Source organism: Folsomia candida, unplaced genomic scaffold (assembly GCF_002217175.1).
Source record: "Folsomia candida strain VU population unplaced genomic scaffold, ASM221717v1 Fcan01_Sc001, whole genome shotgun sequence".
Classification (NCBI taxonomy): domain Eukaryota; kingdom Metazoa; phylum Arthropoda; class Collembola; order Entomobryomorpha; family Isotomidae; genus Folsomia; species Folsomia candida.
Window position 1 is genome coordinate 7223977 of NW_019091193.1, and position 20192 is coordinate 7244168.

General features: G+C 38.2%; 6 protein-coding genes across 6 annotated transcripts; 3 read left to right on the plus strand and 3 right to left on the minus strand.

The window, feature by feature from the left end:
• Positions 1 to 685: 685 nt before the first annotated feature.
• On the plus strand, positions 686 to 1860 carry LOC110841640. Its single transcript, XM_022087324.2, has 2 exons — positions 686 to 951; positions 1025 to 1860. Exons 1-2 carry the CDS (start codon positions 721 to 723, stop codon positions 1463 to 1465), a joined length of 672 nt encoding a protein of 223 aa, XP_021943016.1. The 5' UTR covers positions 686 to 720; the 3' UTR covers positions 1466 to 1860.
• Positions 1861 to 5227: 3367 nt separating this feature from the next.
• On the minus strand, positions 5228 to 6890 carry LOC110863267 (protein SGT1 homolog). The gene is made up of 6 exons (XM_022112526.2): positions 6413 to 6890; positions 6176 to 6328; positions 5982 to 6089; positions 5802 to 5871; positions 5503 to 5675; positions 5228 to 5429 (listed from the first exon to the last, which is right to left on the minus strand). Exons 1-6 carry the CDS (start codon positions 6455 to 6457, stop codon positions 5322 to 5324), a joined length of 657 nt encoding a protein of 218 aa, XP_021968218.1. The 5' UTR covers positions 6458 to 6890; the 3' UTR covers positions 5228 to 5321.
• A 355-nt stretch (positions 6891 to 7245) lies between these two features.
• LOC118439074 lies at positions 7246 to 10368 on the minus strand. The gene is made up of 4 exons (XM_035860100.1): positions 9751 to 10368; positions 9282 to 9670; positions 7654 to 9159; positions 7246 to 7588 (listed from the first exon to the last, which is right to left on the minus strand). Exons 1-4 carry the CDS (start codon positions 10226 to 10228, stop codon positions 7565 to 7567), a joined length of 2397 nt encoding a protein of 798 aa, XP_035715993.1. The 5' UTR covers positions 10229 to 10368; the 3' UTR covers positions 7246 to 7564.
• A 1681-nt stretch (positions 10369 to 12049) lies between these two features.
• Positions 12050 to 13935, minus strand: LOC110842149. Its single transcript, XM_022087862.2, has 4 exons — positions 13602 to 13935; positions 13478 to 13529; positions 13148 to 13330; positions 12050 to 12974 (listed from the first exon to the last, which is right to left on the minus strand). The coding sequence occupies exons 1-4, from the start codon at positions 13638 to 13640 to the stop codon at positions 12382 to 12384; spliced, it is 867 nt and encodes a 288-aa protein (XP_021943554.2). The 5' UTR covers positions 13641 to 13935; the 3' UTR covers positions 12050 to 12381.
• A 948-nt stretch (positions 13936 to 14883) lies between these two features.
• Positions 14884 to 16433, plus strand: LOC110841685. The gene is made up of 4 exons (XM_022087375.2): positions 14884 to 15367; positions 15549 to 15618; positions 15835 to 16053; positions 16158 to 16433. The coding sequence occupies exons 1-4, from the start codon at positions 15314 to 15316 to the stop codon at positions 16346 to 16348; spliced, it is 534 nt and encodes a 177-aa protein (XP_021943067.1). The 5' UTR covers positions 14884 to 15313; the 3' UTR covers positions 16349 to 16433.
• Positions 16434 to 18325: 1892 nt separating this feature from the next.
• Positions 18326 to 20178, plus strand: LOC118438095. Its single transcript, XM_035857858.1, has 2 exons — positions 18326 to 19301; positions 19376 to 20178. The coding sequence occupies exons 1-2, from the start codon at positions 18350 to 18352 to the stop codon at positions 19963 to 19965; spliced, it is 1542 nt and encodes a 513-aa protein (XP_035713751.1). The 5' UTR covers positions 18326 to 18349; the 3' UTR covers positions 19966 to 20178.
• The last annotated feature ends 14 nt before the right edge of the window (positions 20179 to 20192 follow it).

Genomic DNA, 20192 nt, shown 5'->3' on the forward strand with positions numbered 1-20192 from the left:
TTAGCTTAGAAACTATAATCGACAATGTATTTCATTAAATTGAAAGCCAAATTTTCAAAAACAAAGAGAAATTGCAACAATTTTTCTAATATTCAATATCGTCTCATATTTAATTGAGAGTTTGATTGTAGCAATGCAATTATTAAGATGAAGACAGGACAAACTATGTAAATAGTACCCCACTTGTAGTCACCTCAATAAATTCTATACCTTCTAAAGCATCAGATAGACTAATTCCTCGCAATATTTAATTATATAATTCAAGGAAAGTGAAATGTATACCGAAAAATTATTACAACTCGGAATTTTAACATTTCTGTTGGCAATTGTAAATTCTATTTACAAAATTTAAAATATTTTCTCAGCGCAGAATTTACTTAAACATAAGTTAAGCTTTCGATACATTTGTAGGCGTCAAGGTTGTTTAAGGTGAAATAATAATATGTGCTTAAAATGCATTTCCATTTATTGAATAAAATTGGATAAAACCAATCTGCCAAAGCATGCATTCGCATTCCGGCAAAAAAGCCTGCATATCGATCTTGTATATATACCAATGTTATACCTATGCTTTCACTGGATCGATAACTTTGCTCATGCTTTCTCCTCTTCCAAACTTACATCTGAACACATTTCCCCTTTTCGCACTTTCGCTAAAAAACTGACCAGTCCCAATTGGTGCAGTTTAAAATTTACATTGGTAAATAAACCCAGGTAATAATGGCATCCACTCAAGAAATTGAAGGACCCTGGAATTCAGCGACTATAAAAGTGGTTAAAGAACCTGATGATAAAATCAGAGTTCTTGAATTCTTCTGCAGTAATTTCATCCAGGAAGAGCCCACACTGAAGCTGCTTGGCTCAACGGAGGAATTAAGACACGATTTGGAGCTAATGGTCAGGAAAATGTTGGACGAAGAGTTAACTCTCGTTGCCGAAGAAGATGGCGAGGTGTGTAAAGTTTGAAAAAAATGTTGCGAAATTAGATATTTATGTTGTTGGTAATGTATTTGAGTACCAATAGGTTGCTGCTGTCTGGATATCCTACAACAATACGGACATTGGGGTGGCAAATTCTGCGGAGGGGAAACTGTACCTCCAAATTTTGGACGATGCTGAGAAAGCCGTGGATTTTGGACAAGTTTTTGGCACGAGTGACTACTGCACGATGTTTGGTGTCCTTGTTGCCCCCAAGTTTAGGAGACAAGGTTTAGCCACAGAACTCGCCAAGCGGTCGCTGGCCTTATTTTTACAGAATGGCAAAACTCACACCGTTATAAAGTGTACGTCTCCATTTACGAGGTCAATGATGGTACGGCTAGGATTTGAAGAGATTGGGAAATTGGGATACGATCAAATCGTGAATGAGGCTGGGGAGAAAGTATTTTCTGAGAATGAACTAGACCCCAGACTTCATTATGTCACTGTGTATGGAAAAATGGAGGTTGTGCCGTTGAAATTATAGAGAAAGTAAATCCGTCACTTATGTAGAAATGATTGTAGTTACCTATATGTGAAGCCTTTATTGTTTTGTTAATACATATATATCAAATGCATGCAAACTTGGAAATCTACATATAAATAAATACATGCATATGCCAAACATATGACTATAATTATAAAAAAAACAAGTAATCAAGTAATACGTCTTTGAGTTAGGTTTTTATCTTATATGTATGATGCACAAAGCCAATGATTTATTATACTATACTTTAAATAAATACGGTTACCTACATGTACGATATATAAGTTGTAACGCTCCCTATTCTATTATGGGATTGCGTGTCCTGATTCACATCCACTTTCACGGATGCCCCTTTTCTTTGCGACGTTGTGCAATAAATTCGTAGTGGAAAATCACTTTTTTATAAGAATTATGAATATATTTATTTACATCAATACCGACTGAAAAATATTGACTTTACAGAAATGCTCGTATCATAAATACGTGGGAGAGCTAATGCTATTATTTAAATTTTAACTAATTATCTAGACAGGAACTTATTATTAAGTTTCCGAAGCCTTAAACCTTGAACTTGATCTTGATGATCACTAAAACTAACCTGCTGATCCTGAATCTAAAACTACACTCTTTTCTTCTTCTCTCTGCTTACTCTATATATACGTGATCACATAAGCCACGCCTTCTTGATCATTACCTTTACTTATGCTACATATGTATAAACTACGCCCTCATGATCATGATGATCATGATGACGTAGGCATCATTCTGTGCTCCTCATTCCTATCCTCTCTTCCTCTTCATGATCTCCTCCTGCACACAATATGGTTTGGACACACATGAGAGGCGAGATACTTATGAAAACTACATCTATGTATTTTGAATCCCTTGACCTTTGAAATGCTGATGTCACATTTGCATCAGCGTTCCAAAGGTTGCAAAGTATGTACAAGTTTTAATATATGCATTTTAGATATTTATTTGCAGTATGCAATGTTCCATGAAGGAATGACAATGTACATAAGTTAGTTTTACATTTAGTCTAAATGTACAATATTAAAACACCGATACATATGGAATTCAATTTATTGTGCTAGAAATTCTAATTACTAGTTGTCATTCATAATAAATTATTTTTAAAACCCTGAAGATGATACGAGTGCAGTATCGAAAGCTTGGAATAAATATATCTACGGTATTAAAACAACCATGTCGCCCGATTACTCTAATACTAATTTTAAAACTATGTACCTAATGGTCATTTTTTTTTGCATACAACTGTATGTGTCAAGCTACATATATACATACACTTTGTATTCATATGTAACAGAATAGGACACCTTTTTCAGCGACAGCGCAATTGCAAATTTTAATTTTTAATGTAATATTTAACTAAATATCTCACTTATTTATTGATAAGTGCTAAATGATTCAATTACTTGTAACAATTATCTGCATTTAGGGCCGGAATTAAGTATTAGTTATTGATTTCGGTTAGCAGGGTACGAGTTCTGCATAACAGAGCAATTAGTTGTGGTCTAATTGGACATAAAATAAGCCGTAATTATGAATTCCCTACGCTCCGAATTAGTGAATAATGGCTCAACCTGCAGACCATAGCCATTGACCACGTGCGCGTGGGCGAACGTTAACACTGTAATACTGTGTCGCTTGCTACATTTATGCAGACATGACCATATCATAAGAATTCTCAACCACATCGCCAAATTACTAACAGAGCGTCACTTGTGTGGTGACGAATTTGACGAGAAATGAATAATTATTTTTTCAACTTTTGAATAAATGAAAAATGAGTGAATTTTAAATGAAGAAATATTTTTGACAGGTATGTATGCATACATATTTTATGTATGTATGTACATACCTAGTAAAATTTAATTACGGACCGTCAATCTATATATACCCACATGTATGTATCTATTTATCTACGATAATTTAAGCAACCCTTCCTTTCCTTCCCTTATGACAAGCTGAGTATATCACACAGTTCGATAGGATTAATTAAAACTATTTACGATCTAATCCTGCAATCCGTCCTGATTTGATTAGCGTCAAGGACATTGTCTGATTTATACAAAAGTTCTGCATAACCAACGGTGTCCCTCGATCAATAAAGTTTGAGCCAAATTTAATTTTGAGATTGGAAAAAGCCATCATTTGTCTTTTGCTCAATTTCATTCCAGGTAATTTCATACTATTTCTACGCAGCGAGGTTAGAGCTCTGTGGGACACGTTGTGAACTGCCGATGCCATCGTGAACACCAAGATGTTCGTTATTCCAGTATCAATCGCAATTATTGGAAAGAGGAGAAAACCTGGCATCGATATCTCGCCATGCAGATTTATGCTCACGTACATCCCAGCGGTCTGCATTAGTGGAGAACAAATCATGATTCCTGGAAGTAGTCGATCCTTTAGAAAAGCGTTCAAAGTTTTCTCCAATGCTTGAACAGTTTTATAGAACCTAATGCAGCGGTCTTTGTCGACTTGATTTAGAATTTTTGCAATTTCACTATATGCAAAATAGTGAAAATTAACATAAATATCTATATTTTATACATGGATGAAAGGATATTTAATTACCTTTCCAGCAGACGGCAATAGCTCAGGATACACACAATTCCGACGAAAAAGATGTATATGACCCAAAATCCACCAGAGTACATTGAATGGAGACAAATCCACGTTTCAAAGAGGTGGACCGCAACTCGAACACCGTCGTGGTGAAATATAGAGTTACTGTGCAAATCTTTACATGACTTTGATATGGACAGCATGAAAGGTGGTGTGCATGGGACATAGGTCAAGAGTACGAATTGGAGGATTGGAATTACAGGAACGGAGAGTTGCCCAAATTGAATGAACCTTTTCATCGTTTTCACCACAAGAGAAACTGGAAGATTGCGATACCCTGTGCAAATTTGGTGATGAAGAAATAAATTGTTAAGATATGGTTAGAAAATTCACTTATTCATGGTGGTAATGACCTGATAAAAATCGGTGTTCGAATTCCAAGAAGGAGTTGACGACTTGGATGGGAGCATTATCTGGGGCCCATCTTGCCACTGTGGAAATCAAGTAGAGAAAGAAGAACGCGGAACCTTGGAACTTTTCAGTTGCCGAGAGCGGACCGAAACAAAGGTTGAGAAACATCGCCATGCAGTAAAATGCGGAAAGGGTGCATTGCAGTTTAAAAATACTTCGCTTTCCAGCACTCCGGAAAGTTTCGAGTCTTCCAGAATCTTTATTGTAATCGAAGGGGATACATTTCAAGACATGACAGAGGGGAAGGTAGGATTTTAGCAGGGGTAAGAATTCGGAAGAGAACATTTTTGTCAGCACCGAACGCCAGGAAGGTTCGAAGAGACTGAGGAGAATAAGATGATAGTATTATTATATTGATTTAGTCGATGAGCGTACGTCGTAATTTAGTGTTAATTAAAGGTAAGTATCAGCAGAAATCACGATCGTCTGGATTAGTACAGCTTGATATTGATTATCGATTAAAAGTGAGTCTTTTGCACGACTTGGTATTAAATAGTTATTATTAGAATTATTATATCACCAAACCACTGTCAAACATGCATATTTATGCATATATTAAATAATGAGCAGGTCACTGAAAGGTATGATTTATGTCAATTTATGCAGTTTCAATTAAATATGCTTTATAATTATATATGTACATACATTAGAATGTGGATGATATTAATGATATTTGACATATTCTTAACATGCGATGTATTATAACTTATTAAAATTAAACACAGCTTAATACGGTGCATTTATTTCCCAAAATGTAAGTATTTTACAATTGTAGCATCAATACGTCCATAATTTAATTGTCCCACCTCCTGTACTCCATACCCTCTGGGGGTTCAATGGGGACACGTTTCTTGCTCACGTCTTCCCAGTTCATGCTCAAGCAGGTTCCACCGGACTCTTGCTGTGCTCGAAATATGTATTTATTAGCATACAAAATATACCATTGGTTAAAATTGGTATTTATTTACGCTTACCATGGACTTCATCATTGCCCTCTGAGCGTCTGCGTCCGCATGCTTGAAAAGTTGGGCGAAAGCTTGATTGCCGTCCATGTCGGGGTTCTCGCGTTCCTGCTTCTCAACTTCCTTCTCGATCTCGTCCCAGTTGAACTTGCTCTTGGACGAGGTTGGATAACCAGGTCGGATTTCTGGGAACAAAATTAAGCCGTGTGTATCATGCATCTCCACCACATAATTTTTTAGCAGGATATATTTACATAGACATTAGTAACTACGTATGTAGAATGTGTGCATAAGCCGTCTAAATAATTTACCTTGAACTGCACTTGATGCTCTTAACTGTGCCCAGTGTCCACTACTTTCTTTGCGAAGTTTAACTTCCACCTGAAAATCAAGGGTTGTGTTACAATTAAAGTTTTTAACTGGAAATGTGTTAGAATTAACGGATATCAAATCAGTGACTGTTTAGGAGCAATAATTTCCGATTCATTTACCTTGGTTGAAAGAATCTTATACGAGGAAGCAGCAGCATTGACCTCATGAGCCAGTGATATGTTGTCCAAGTAATCCGAACCATCCGGAAGACGAATGGCAACAGTGAGCTTTAAATTATCACATAATAGAAAATAAAGTCACTAAATGTTCGGCCGTTGATATTTACTAATAACATCAGAAGTATCAGACTTACCATTTTACTGGAAAAATCTACTTTGACGTCTTCCGTCTTTCGTCCTTTTGTGAAAAAGTTAATCACAACGTCTCCCTCGGTTTGATAAAAATCAGTCTTAATAACAGTATTTTGTTGTGGTGCTTGAATTTCTTTAGCGTTTTTAGTGCAATCCTGAAGTAAGAAACGAATGTAAAATAAACATGTACAGAAATCTCAAATTGGATCAATATTTGTTAGTTGTTAATTTACATGTACCTGTTGCTTCCCATTTTCCGATGGAGACAAAGTAATGTTTGACATCGTTAACAGCTAGTGTATTTACTTAAGACTTGATTTATTGTTAAAACGTAGAAAAATAGAGTGTAAACTGGAGTAAAATTCTAAGCAATCTTGTCGCTTCAATAAATTGACGAGAAATGTCAAGAAATACTTCATGGAATGGAAGGTTAAGGGTAAGCAACCCAGCTAAAAATAATTCGACTAACAATAAGTATTTAGTTTTAACCACTCACATGGTGCTAATAAAGGGTTAATACTTATAAATATCGGTGTAAAGTGCATACACCCGACGTAATCCGACATTCCATTATCACAAACCAATGTTGGAGTAATGTACATAGTTCTACGTACTTATGTACAAATGTAGGAATGGGTTCCAGTAGAAATTCACTCACGGGTAAACTTTCAGGTTCCAGGAAGGACCTTAAATAAAGGAATTTGACCTCTCTGTCATTTATTTATAACACTACATTTTAAGAATATGTAGGTGAAAGGCGACAGAAAACTAAACTGCTGTACGTATGTATACATAATATGAGGTTTAATAACTCGCATTTCAACCTGATGCTCACCTAACTCCGATAAGACATGTATACGAGAATGTATACGCGTTATGCCGAAATTAACATTCGTGGAATATATGTAGCTAGTCGCATCGATGACAAAGTGCATAAGTCGATATAACAGCATGCATGTACATATTCACATACGGTGTAAATACACACATACGTAGTACATTGACTTATGCACCTTGTCATCAAACTGTTTTTGTTAATACAGACATTTCAGAAGAAGTGGAACAATTATGGTGAGGAAGTAACCAAATTTTTAATTCAAATATTTTTGTCGTCGGCACCATATCATCTTTATAAATATCATGAGACTAATTTTACATGGGCCTTATAAAATTACTCATAGAGCTCAATGATACCCAGTCTGGATACTTTTACCTATGTAATTAGCTAAATAATAATATATAGCGTTTGTTTATAACTACTTTACTGTGTGTACATATTTTTCAACAAAATTTTTATTGAAACCCATAGTGTCAAATTAAAACAACCAATGAATCAATTATATTTCTTATATTGATCTTGCTGAATCCAATTTGTCAACTATATCCACATTTTAGTAAAATGATGTCGGTAGCATCTGAAAATAAAAAATAAAGTCATGATACTATTGAGGAAAGTGCAATGGTAGATAAATAAACTTACTCTTGTAGAAGAAACTTCAAATTTGGTAAAGTGAAGTGGCATCGGCATTTCATAGAACGAGATTCTTCGCACATTTTCATTTTTTCTCTCCCATTCATCCACATAACTACCACTTCCGATTAACTCGAGGTCCACGTACTCAGCCATCTCGACCAATTCGCTTAGCCTATTTCGGCCAGTTGCTGGAAGAAATTGTACCGCCCACATGGTGAACGGACTCAGAATAAAATCCCCTTGTTTGACCTTTTTGTAGATCAAGTTAGTTTCAATCCTTTCACGCGTGTTGGGGTCCCGTTCAAAGTTGTATTTAAGCGTTACATTGTCTCCCACCATTTCAAAGCTCTTGTCATCAAACATATATCGCGAAGCGCCAGAGTGGGTCATTTCCACCTTGATTTCATCCAAGATGTCCTTCAGTTTCGCCTGTCTCCCTCGGTCAGATGCATTTGGTTGAAACTCTGCAATTTGAAATTTTACTGCCGCTCTGCCCCGCGAATAGGAGAAATCCGGTGAAACTGATATGAAGACTTTCTCCCCAGAAAAGAGTTGCTTAATCACGTCGCGATCACTATTCTCTCGACCTGCCGCTTTCCAGGAATAAAATGGTAGAGTAGATTTGGAATCAGAGTTGAATACTGTCTGCTTCAACGTATCGTCAATTGCACCGACAGCGGTTGATTCGTATTCTTTAATCTTGCTGCGTAAATGCGTGACCTTGTCTCCCAAGAAGTCCACGAGGAAGAGCTCAATTTCCTTTGGCGAGGTAATGCTGGAAGTAGGGTCGAGATAGTTGGGAAGTTCTTTCGTGTTGAAGTCATTCTCGTAAATTTGAGCGTAAGGGAACACCCATTGCCTAAAAGTTTGTACGGTTCGTTCAAATTGTGAGAGGAGGATGGAAGCTTGGAGGGCTACTTGGACCTTGTTTATGTAGCTCACCACCCCGTCCTCATTCCCAATGACAAGGTTAAGTGCATCTGGGGAATTAATGTTTGCCAAATAATTGGCAAACTCCATTTGGTCGTGATATTTCTCAATGAAATCGTACAAGTCGATAATTAGAGTGACACCTTCAGATAGCTTGTCGACAGCTTGGGAAAATTTTTTAGCTTCGGCGTATCCTTCGGAGAAATCTTGGAGAAAGTCTTTGAACTCTGTCAGCTTCTGTTTAACTTGCCATTTTTGAACTTGCAAAGCAACGGCGGATTTACCTCCCAAATTTTCAGTGACACCTTGTAAATCTGTGGCTATGGAGGATACCAAGGGTTCGAGTGTCTCAGTAATTGCGGCCTTGTATTTTTGTAATTTTTCGACATCTTGCTTAGCTTTTTCGACCTCGTCAGACAGCTCGTTCATCTTGACTTCATCGTTTTTGATGGTATTATACAGCTCGTAGCCAAGCTCGGCGGTATTGGTGATGGCGCTTTTTATGTAACCGATTGCTTTCAAGGCTTTGTCCCCGTATTCTTTGGCTTTCTGTTTTTGGGTTTCTGTCCCTTTTTGCAAGTCCTGGAAAAAAACACGTAATTAATTAATAAGCACTTGGCAAAGCAATAATTATTTACATAATAACTAAATGTTTAAATAACATTTGCAAGTACAAAAAATGCAGTGTTAAATGTGTTGGTTACCTCCAACTCCACCTTCTTCTTTTCCAGCACATCCTTCAAATTTTTCTCATGTTCTTCAATTTTCTTTTTTCTGTCCAAATACGTGAGAATGTCTTTGTCTTTCTTGTTTGCCTCATATTCATCCACCGACTTTTGCAACTCGTCCACATTCTTTTTCACATCCTCCATGGCCACCTTGTTTTCACCTATGGCTTTTTTAGTCGTCTCCAGTAGAACGTCCAACTCCTTCATCTTTCCTTCGTTCCAAGATTTCATTTTAGCTTCCATATTCAATGCGTATTTCCCCACGGATGGAGGCAAGGGTAGCTGCGCTCTAGATTTGGGGATATTACTCCCCACAACGAACTGCTCCCCGATGGATGCTGCTGTACCGATAGCGCCCCCAATTGCTGCAATTATTATCCGAAAATTACTGTCCTGTCATAATCATTCTTATCCAAACATGAATTATTGCCTTGTCATTATGTACCTGCCCCCTGAGGTCCCAGCATTGACACGACGGAGGCTCCGATTTTCAGGGCAGAGAAGACATGTCTCATCACCATAGTTTCCTTCATCCTTTGAACTCTAATTTTTGCCTGCTCTACGTTGTTCTTGGCCTCTGCCTCTTGATGTACGACGGTGGTCAGGAGATCATTCGACGTAGATTTTACCTCCTTCTCGACATCATCAATGGCTGGATTAACCGTTTCATCAATGAATTTCATGGCTTGTTCTATCTTCTTATTGAAGGTTTTGTCGTATTGATCTCTTTCTTCCTGCGTGACAAACTGGGCCTGCTTTTCCTTAAACTTTTTAAAATTTTCGAGCACAGTGTCCAAATATAGTTGGAAGTCGACCACGACGGTAGCGCCGAGGACTTGCTTAAGACAGTTGAGTTGGCTGAGGGCCGTGGTGTAGAGGATTGCCAGGACTTTTTTGTTGCTGGGGGACATCTGGGCCTGCATTATCCACTCTGGTGAGGAACGAGTGGTATCTTGGGATGAGTAGGAGGGCTGCAAGGTCTCTGGTGCTTGTCCTGCCCTCCTTGGTTTTAAGCTTCAGGGCGAATTCTTCTAAATTTAACAGCTCCTCTGCAAATGGGACGGGGCCGTAGAGACCTCGAACTTTTTCAGACTCTTCGAGCGTCTGGATAAACGAATTTCTTAGAACAGGGCTCTCGGTGCTTAATACGAACAACTTGAAGTCATTTATGAGGCTGTGTTTAACCAGAGACGGCGTTATTTCGCGAGGTGGTTTAGGGTTGTTGCTACTTTTTCCGCTGGCTCCATCTGCCCCAGAATTTGACCGGTGAGATCCGGGGGGATTGGGCGATACGCTAATTTTTTGATAACCGCAACCAATTCCAGCCGTGGCCAACATTGCTACGGTCCCATCGCCTCTTTCGCCTCCGAGTCCACCTTTCCCTCCAGCAGCATTTGCACCGGTAGGACCAGGATTTACTTCGCTTACTATAGCGGAATTTTCTTGATTGATAAGCAAGGTTTCTATATTTCCGCTGAGTCCTCCGAGACCTCCCGTTCCACCATTTCCGGCATTGCCACCACCATTTCCTGGTCCCCCATTCTTTGTGCACCAGAATTCGAAACCTACAGCGCCCCCGTCGCTAATTTCGTCAAAGTATTTATGAGTATTCCTTGCAAGTTCGCCACTGGCGCCGACGGTCCAACATGACGGCCACAAATCGTAACTATCGGCTGCCCCCTTCCCCCCATCCCCGCCGTCACCTCCAACCTGTCCATCTCCACCTAATTAAAAATAATAATAGGATTAAGATTCGCAGGAATCCTTACTGGCATTTTGTACTGTGTTTTCGTAATTTTAAAACCTATTTACATACCTCGCCCTCCGTTAGCGGTTACGCGAAGTTTGTTAGCATTTTCAATTTGGGCAGCAATCCCGTAAAAGAAGCCGCCTGAATGACCCGGACTTCCAGCGTCGCCATCAGTTCCTTTGGCGTCGGTCCCCTGTTTTGATGGCGGTCCAGGAGGTGGATTTCCATCAGCCCCGTTCAAGTTGAAAATTGAGATGGCTCCAGTAACAACGTCCCAGATTGGAGCCACAATAAAAAGTTGGGGAGCGAGGGAATGGTCCTTTGGGGAGATATTGGCATCAATGAATAGCTTTTTGGAAGCAAAGACTTGTACAGTATTCGCCTCTGGGCATTGTGAGTAGGATCCGTCAGGATTAGTAAATTCTGAGACTTTGACGTTTACTCCAGTGACGATCATTTTGTTTCCCTCTGAACAAGTGAACTTTGGCGTCTCTACGCCTTGGACGAGAAGTTCTGTCAGTATGTCCTTTTCCTGAGAGTGTAACAAGTCACTGTTGAATATGGCACGGATTCGGTCATCAATCAATCCACTTGCAGAATTCTCTTTCAAAATCTCCTTTTTGATAAAATTTAAATCCGGATAGCCAGTCGGGATTGTCACGGAGGGTTTTGTCCTCTGAAATTCCCAACTATTCAGATATCCTTCAAGCCTGCCAAGGAAGTCATTCCAATCTCGACGCTTTTCAACTTCCTCTTCCACCCAAGATGTGAAGGGTTGCATCCACGAATCGCTATTTCTGATGTGTTCCAATTCTGGGGGAGAAATTGATTCAAAGAAATATAAAAATTCAGATTGTTCCGTCATTCCTCGTTCAAATTCTTGTCCGTAATGATGTTCATAGCCTCTGGCGTCTACTGTTTCTAGAATCGTGGTCATGAAACGAGTGGGAGAATACGTCAAGCTATAGTTGGATTCAAGTCTTGTCATCGTTGAGGACCAGGCAGCATATTCGTCTAAAATATAAGCTTTCACTCCTTGAAACTATTTAATTAATAAAGTTTTTTCGTACTGAGATTTTCGCAATGTTCGCACTAAAGTTGCCCCAATATCGGAAATGTTTTGGTTAATGGTTCTCAAATTTTCTCTAATTCGTGTCAAACTGGAGTCTGCCAGTGCATATCCAAAATCTTGTGGTGTGCAAGGAGTGAATGATAAATTGTACAGCATGAGTTGTGTAAGTTTTTCTTTGGTTGCAACCATTTCCTTGGCGTTGATGAGAGGACCGCACTCAAGAGGTGTTCGCATGAACCAGACTCGATTCTCCTTTAAAAGAATGGTGACAAAATCAATTTTTTCTGGATTATTCGCTTATCCTCACTCGGGCGGACACTGTTGAGTCTGCCTTCTTGAGCGGATTTGTACATTCTCAAGAAACTGGTGATGGTGAGCATGGTTTCTTCATCCGAAAGTAAATGCCCATCGCTTGGTCCGTAGTTTGGGACTTTTGTTACCACGAGTCCAATTCCTTTCTCCAACTTCTCAAAGTTGGTGATTAAGCGGATGGCGGAAGTGGCAAGTTGGTCAAAGCCGGATTTGTCTTCCGTACCGTAAACCGAAGAGTAGATGGAGACAAACACAAGTTTGACGGTGGAAACGTGGTCGGTAATTTTTTTGAGGAGAAAGTTTGCAGTAATGTCCACTTTAGGGCCGCGGTTATCCATGAATCCGGGACAATCGTAGAGGGCTAGTCCACTTGATTTATCAACGACGAGCTCTGGGACCAAGGTCCGGGAGACTGTTGTCAGTCCAATCTTTCTGGCAGGATCGGTGATCATGAGTTTTTTCTCCTGGTTTGATACAACCTGAAGCGAGGAAGCGTTTCCGGCCAGTAATTGCGTCACGGTGGTCTTGCCCGAACCTGGAAATATTTAAGGGTTGCTATAATCGTCTAGACATACGTGTATTCATTAGTGTTTCAATAGCTTTTTCAATGAATGCAGTACATACTTTTGACCATACATGTATACATATGCAAAGTACCTAAATTATGGTTTGAGCATTCTGGAAATAATAATAAAATCAAAACCTTGCCTGTGTTGCCCAAAAGGAGAATGACGTCTTTGTAGGTGTCACTTATTTGGATTTCTCGTCTAGATTTTTCCAATAGCTCCCATAAAGAAAGATTTCCTGTATCGTCCTCTGTTTCAGGTGGAGGAAGAATGGTACAAGGTGGCTTTTGTTGGAGCATATTCAAATTTCTCCGTGGTGGGGGTTCTATAAAGTAATTCATGAATAGAAACTTTTTGAAATAGTGGGATATATTTTCCGTGCACATTAAGAAATTAGATAAAACGATCAGATCAGTCGGCCGTCTGCGCTAATTTTCGATATTTACAAAATAAAAAAATACTAAAACGTTACCGTAACTTGGTTCATCTCGAGATGAAGGATTCCAAATTCGCGATTGAGAACCCTACAAATATTAATAATAACTATAATAGTTTTCAATAATTCAATCATTGAATTTTTTATTGCAATTACTTACGTTTAAAACAATTACAAATAGAAACAACGATTTCCACATTGTGACAATTAGTGAGTACGAATGTGTACTTGTTTGCTGATGTTCAAAATAATAATCTTTCTCAAAGGCTGAACTTACCTTCTATTTATAAATGTCGATTGACTTTAATTCAACAGAATAAAAAAATCAGATTTGAGATACACATATGGTATTTAAATTGACCTGACCTCCTGAATTGCGGAAGTAGAAGTGACAAAATGTGAACAAAGAAGCTCTTAATTTTATGAATTACCGAAGACTTAATTTTTGCATGAATAATGCTTGATTAGCAGTTGCAGTTTATTATCGAAATGGAACAGTTACATACTTATGTAAACTAGTAGTATAAACATGTATGTACGAGAATTATGCGAGATCACTTTCTTGACATTTATTTATGATAATTATGAAAGTACAAATAATTCTATTCTTTATGGAATAAAATAATTCCAATGCATTCCTTTCTTTACAAAATACTTGCATATGTGTATAACTGCAACATTTATGTGTGGTACATTGTATTAGTTTGAACTTTCTGAAAGAAGGATTCGATACATAAGTTCTTATCAATAATTTATTTCCATCATTAACTGTGCATGGATGTCACCCGTTTGCAGTAATTAGTTGAACTGAAGACATGCAAGACTTTATTTGTATCATAAGTATTATTGAGCTGATAAGCTGAATACTTGCATATATGCAAATGTCGGCACAGTGTGCCGGAACCACAATGCACGGAATGATTGGTTTAAATATTTTTACGGAACTTTGAAATTAAAATTGCAAACTTGTAAGCATTTTCTAATAACTTTAACGTTATCCTGACCATTCCAAATGTAATCAAACATTTAATCAACGGACTAATTTTATCTCAAAATAATTTCATCATACTGATTTTTAGTCATTTAAATTGCCACCGGCCATCAACCATACGCAATGTTATGCTCTTATCTTCAAAAATGAATTAAGATGGGATAAGGTGGAGATGTGTATTTATTTCTGGGTTTTTGGCACCCTGTGAATCATCCATCATATAAGAAATTGATATTTTTGCACATTTATGCAGTTTAAGAAATGAAATATGAGTATGTTTAATGAAGTGCATATCAATTCATGTTCAAAATGCATAGGTAAGCACTCTTAAATACTTTTCCAGTTTAATAATTGTCAGGAAAGAGAACAAATTGGGCACAGTGGTCGCGTAACTTTATAAATTGGATTGATTGTTCTCCCACCAAAATAGCTTCGTCCTGCTTGTAATAAAAATGTTTGTAATCATTTAAAATGTTTTGCATGTCTCTTTTGTTTACCCAAATCCTGAAGAATGGATCAATTGATTCTGCAGAGCAGAGAGCAATAAACTGCTACAACATCGGTTAAAGACAGGAATTCATTAATTTTAATGTTGTCCAGTTCGATTATAAACTGCAATTTTTAATTAATTATTCTTTATTGACAGATGAACTACAAAAAGTTAATTTTCATCATTGGGTTAATTCACGATTGACTATAGAGTCCTTCTCTCATTTGATTAGGTCAGGTTAAGCCATGGGTATAAATTCCCAGAAAACTCTACACACTCAGCCAGTATGGTTTTGTTGGTTGACAATTACAAAATTGGTCAAATTTAAAGAAAAATACGTGTCTCCGTCCGAACTATATTTCTGCAATAAGTCGTACACGGCCTGCAAAAAATGTTGCGGAGCATTTGCTTGGTCGTCTTATTAGTCAACACCATACTGATACAGGTGAGTAATTGAATTAATTAATATTAAGTGTGGCATGTTTTGCAAAAATATATAAACCAATTACCAGGAACATACACATATTTTTAACTTTCACGTCCTTATTAACCAATTAGCAGCGACAAAATATGTTTCCAACTTATTAAAAACATGCAAAACTATAGATAGTACGTTTAATTATTAGACCACGGAATCAGTACGAGATAACACTATACGAAGAAGACAGCGGTATGACAATTCCAACAATATCCGAAGTAAGAATATTTTTTAAATGTTAAAAATATTATTTTCTCCAAGATTATTAATTTATGGAGTTTGTACATACATATTTATTATGCTTATGACAATGAGTTAATTTTCTTTAACAGTAAATTAATCTAATGATAATTCAAAAGCTGTCTGAACTAAAAATCTAGTTTAATTTTATTATAAATTCCCAAAATTTATTATAATTTGTCTATTGTAAATAGGAAACCATTTGCGGTCATCCGTCGTAACTCCGAGAGGTCTACCAAACTGGTTTTTCCTGCGTAAGGAAGCCAAAGTCCCATGTGAAACTATTCCAGATCGCCCTCCAGTACCAGACGACACAGCGAATAGGAACCTATGGGAGATTTTGGAACGTACGAAAACAACATTCAAACTCGACGATGCCCATAAAGACGTCATTCTCCTGTTGGGAAACACAGGCAAGTTTTCTGGGTGTTTACTCACAGTAGTAGAAAAGTATTGTCATTCACATAATGACGTGAACTTGCAATTAAAAAAATTCCAACTGGTCACAACTTTACAGGTTCGGGCAAGACAACTGTGACCCAAATGGTTGCAGGAGATGCAAATTCTCTTAAAGTTTACAAGACGAAAGACGGCAACAAAGTAATTCTTGACCCAAACAACAAAATTGGACTTACCACAGTCTCACAAACTCTTATCCCAGAATTAGTTGTGTCGTCAAGTGGGCTAGCATTCTACAAAAGGCGTTAGGACATGGTTTTGACGAATTCGCGGGTGAATATCTCTGGCGGGGAGTTGAATTTTGAACTGATTTTTGGTCAGTTGTAAGATAATACTCTCAAAAAGATATATTTAAAATTTTAGGCCGATAGCTTTATAAATGCCCCCTCCAGTGCCCCCAGAGTTGGAAGGAGCCAAAAAAACACTTTCCAAACTGAATTACTCATATAGCATGATAACCTAAGAGGTCAGAGGTGAATGATTGTTAATATTACAACCCTAGATAATCATTGCATGTAATAATAAAAGAATCTACATGAATTACATAATGTTGGGCCTCCATCGTCGCTGATACTTTTTCATGAAAATTGATAAATTGGACCGTGCACAGGAAAATTGACCTGCTGACCTTGAACGCGGACCCACTCGGTCAAATGAAGATTGAGGGCAAAGCTCTAAGTGTCCCAAATAATATTAAATTAAACAGTGAAGATTTTGTGTAAACAGTTTTGGAGAACGACCCTAGCTAATCAGCTGTCGCGGAATCCTAAAAAACTCGTGAACTTATTTGGAAAATTAATGGTCAAATTTTTTAGAAAATAAATTTTACTAATCTTTTTGTGTCCCCTACTGCAGAACTATTTTATCTACAAGGTACAAGTGACAAAATAATAAAATTATTGCGTTTTGGGTAGTTAAATTATTTCTGAAGTTCGACATCGAAAACGACGGGAACTTTTCCAAAAATTTTATAAGGTCTGATGAAAACTCAGTCCGTGGGGTATAACCACTTATCAAAATTTTGTCAAAAGTACTTCAAGTGCAATATACTATATGTACCTTGGATAAAAACCACGTTAGGGATTTTTAGCATCAAAGTCGTAAAATGTGGAAGAGTTGCGTTAAAGAGCGCATTCCATTAAGACAAGTATGAAATTAGACTGCAAAACGGACTTAAAAGATACGCATAAGGCAAACGTGGTTTTATATAGTGAAAAGCATGCTAAGTCCCTTAAAAATAGTCGCAAAGACGATTTTTGCATCAGGACCTAAGAAAAAAATATTTAGTTCAACGCCATTTTATAAGAACACTGGTTTGGAAAACTAAAATAGGACACCTCTCCAAATTTGACCTTGCCTCATTTCGCAGAGTACACAAAATCGGAAGCCAGATATGCTTACCTATAGTTTGAGACATGGGCTTTCACATAAAACAAGTTAGAAATCTCTACGACTAAAAACCATCCCGCAATTAAAGTATGAATTCGTCAAAACCATGTCCTAACGCCTTTTGTATGATTGTCCAGGATTCCAAGATAACCGCGGAGCTAATATTGATATCACGATCAACTTCCTCATCAAACAAATCCTTGATCACGTGACTTCAATCAAACTTGTCTTTGTCGTCATCTACTCCGCCGTCCTGGGAACAAACGACAAGACTAATTTTGACAATCTCGCAACCGCTGCAGCAAAGATGGTACTTGATATGAAAAAACTCGAAGCTGGGATTGGCTTAATCGTAACCAAGGCTCCAAATTTTGGTGGTGATGATGGGGACGAACTTACGGATGAGGACAACATGACCACGGTCAGAGGATTTCTCAATATGTATATTAGTGATCAAACCGCTCAAAAACAGGGACCTAAAGCCGATACTCAAATGATTGACAAGAAGATTGCCTTTGCAAATGCAATTTTGAAAGGTAACAAAATTGGAGTGATGCCCACTCCCTCACAATGCGGCCCATTGGTCAATAATCAAAGACAAGTCGCCGCATCAGAAAAACTTCGGAATTTGATGAGCAGCAATATTCAATCTGTTCAAACTACATCGAGCGACTTTGGCTTTCCCTTGAGTCCGGAGAGCATCAACAAACTTGAAATATACAAAGAAGATGTAAACCAAAAAGTGAAAAGTCTTAAATCACAAATCTTGTTACTTCTCTGAAAGATGAACAAATAACGAAAATTAATTCGGCTGCTGACCCAGGGTCGTTCATTAATGAGGAAAAGGAAACTTTCACAAACATGTTAAATAGTTTGAACTCTGACGCTTCAACCCCCCAATCAATTGGAAACACGGTGGAGGACACATTACGAAAGAGAGGTTACAATTCAAATCTTGGTACAAACTTTGCTCAAGAAATGGCAGGGCAAAGCACATATCTCAAGTTTTTTGACGACATGACAACGCGTGTCTCATCTGCAAAAAAGTACAGAGATGTTTGGCTACAACCAATCAAATCCTGGATTGACGACAAAATGGAAAAACGTTCTGCATGGTACGATTTCATCTCCTCCATGAAAAACGAGCTTAGTGGGTATGAATTCCATCGGAAAAAGAAACCAATGAGTGAAATTGGGAGCATTCCATCTGCAATAGATATCGCATTCCTTGAGAGGATTGGGCTCACAACGATGAGCAATAGTTACAAAGATATTTTAAGAAATAGTCAATCACTCATCAATGCCAGAGATGAAGAAACATTCCACGACATTCTTAAAGAAACATTGGAAGAAACCGTGGTCACTTGCGACGGAAACAAGATGACTGTCACAGGAACGTTCGTCAAAGCCTCTGAATTCATGACAAATGATCTATTCAATTGCGGAAGTTCGACCAATGTCGTCTTGGTTTTTGCTCGAAGGAAGATTTTCATGGACATGGGCATTTCCTCAAATCATAGGACCATTCCTGAATTGTACTTCATTTCCCCGCACTACGAAATTGTTAAAGGGTCCGGTTCGGTCAGAATTAGTTTGGACGGGGAATCTGCGCCTGAGCTTGGTCCTAGCGAAAAGAAAGCTGCAGATGGGTCACCTGGCGGTCATGATGGTCAAAGGGGACAACCAGGACGGGCTGGAATTTCAGGAGGACGCTTTGTTGGCATAACGGATGAAGCAGTGGGCGGCACTCTGTACGTTACAGCGAACGGTGGGCGTGGAAGTGGGGGGCAGGCTGGGGGATCTGGGACGGAAGGTACCAATTAAACTAAATCCTTTATTAAATTATCAACAAGTATCAGCTAATATAAGCTTTTTTTCATACCAAAGGTACCAAAGGGGGTGATCATTATTACGCGGAATTTCCAACATGCCAGAGGGGTGCAGGAGGACTTCGCAATTATTGCAGCCAAGTAACAAACGGCTGGGCAGTTGGTTACGAGTATTGGTGTTACAAGTATGGTGACCCTGGATCCAATGGTGGAAATGGTGGTGCGGGTGGCAAGTCTGGAGGTGGGGGTTTTCAAGGGGAGGTTCAAGTCATTAATGCTGCCGGTGGGAATGCACTCCCCGTTACCACAGAAGCAAGACAAGGAAACGATGGAGAAGATGGGAACGGAGGTAGCGGTGGTGAAGGAGGCCTACGTGGAGTGGGTACTTCGGCTTTTATGTATACAGATGGTGGGTTAATTTGTGGCTATAAGAACATCAATAGTAGCCCTTCAACAGAACGTTCTAGACATGGCGATACCGGAGCCAAGGGAGGAAACAGAGATGGAGGAAATTGGCAACCTGCGAGACAAAACTTTGTAACGGATGCGAAATCCGTGGCGAATCAGTTTGTTACATATGCAAAAGATAAGTTGGTAGGGACTTGGGGCAATGATTTTGTCAATCAAGTCGCAGGTCTTAATTTGTAATCTTAATCCATGCATTCTTCTTCAAACTTAATTTGTAAGTTGAATGTTAAACTTAATAGCATTTTTTTGCAAATCATTTGATGTGTAAGGTATTGAGTGCTACCTATGATATATTTGAATTAATTGAGATTAATAATTTGAATTGGCTTTGAAATTAAATAATGAATCATAAATGACGTAGGGATTAAAAAATAAAGTAAACTATCGAAAAAACGAATTATTACCGT

Coding starts and splice junctions, on each gene's coding strand:
- LOC110841640 (XM_022087324.2), top strand. CDS start 721: ATGGCATCCACTCAAGAAATTGAAGGACCCTGGAATTCAGCGACTATA. Junction 952..1,024: donor TTGCCGAAGAAGATGGCGAG/GTGTGTAAAGTT, acceptor GAGTACCAATAG/GTTGCTGCTGTCTGGATATC.
- LOC110863267 (XM_022112526.2), bottom strand. CDS start 6,457: ATGTCAAACATTACTTTGTCTCCATCGGAAAATGGGAAGCAACAG. Junction 6,090..6,175: donor TAGATTTTTCCAGTAAAATG/GTAAGTCTGATA, acceptor GATAATTTAAAG/CTCACTGTTGCCATTCGTCT. Junction 5,676..5,801: donor AGCATCAAGTGCAGTTCAAG/GTAAATTATTTA, acceptor TTTTGTTCCCAG/AAATCCGACCTGGTTATCCA.
- LOC118439074 (XM_035860100.1), bottom strand. CDS start 10,228: ATGCAGGCCCAGATGTCCCCCAGCAACAAAAAAGTCCTGGCAATCCTC. Junction 9,671..9,750: donor GCTGGGACCTCAGGGGGCAG/GTACATAATGAC, acceptor TAATAATTGCAG/CAATTGGGGGCGCTATCGGT. Junction 7,589..7,653: donor TTGAAGTTTCTTCTACAAGA/GTAAGTTTATTT, acceptor TTTTATTTTCAG/ATGCTACCGACATCATTTTA.
- LOC110842149 (XM_022087862.2), bottom strand. CDS start 13,640: ATGTGGAAATCGTTGTTTCTATTTGTAATTGTTTTAAAC. Junction 13,530..13,601: donor TATTTGTAATTGTTTTAAAC/GTAAGTAATTGC, acceptor TAATATTTGTAG/GGTTCTCAATCGCGAATTTG. Junction 13,331..13,477: donor TCGAGATGAACCAAGTTACG/GTAACGTTTTAG, acceptor ATTACTTTATAG/AACCCCCACCACGGAGAAAT.
- LOC110841685 (XM_022087375.2), top strand. CDS start 15,314: ATGTTGCGGAGCATTTGCTTGGTCGTCTTATTAGTCAACACCATACTG. Junction 15,368..15,548: donor TCAACACCATACTGATACAG/GTGAGTAATTGA, acceptor TTTAATTATTAG/ACCACGGAATCAGTACGAGA. Junction 15,619..15,834: donor CAATTCCAACAATATCCGAA/GTAAGAATATTT, acceptor TATTGTAAATAG/GAAACCATTTGCGGTCATCC.
- LOC118438095 (XM_035857858.1), top strand. CDS start 18,350: ATGTTAAATAGTTTGAACTCTGACGCTTCAACCCCCCAATCAATTGGA. Junction 19,302..19,375: donor TGGGGGATCTGGGACGGAAG/GTACCAATTAAA, acceptor TTCATACCAAAG/GTACCAAAGGGGGTGATCAT.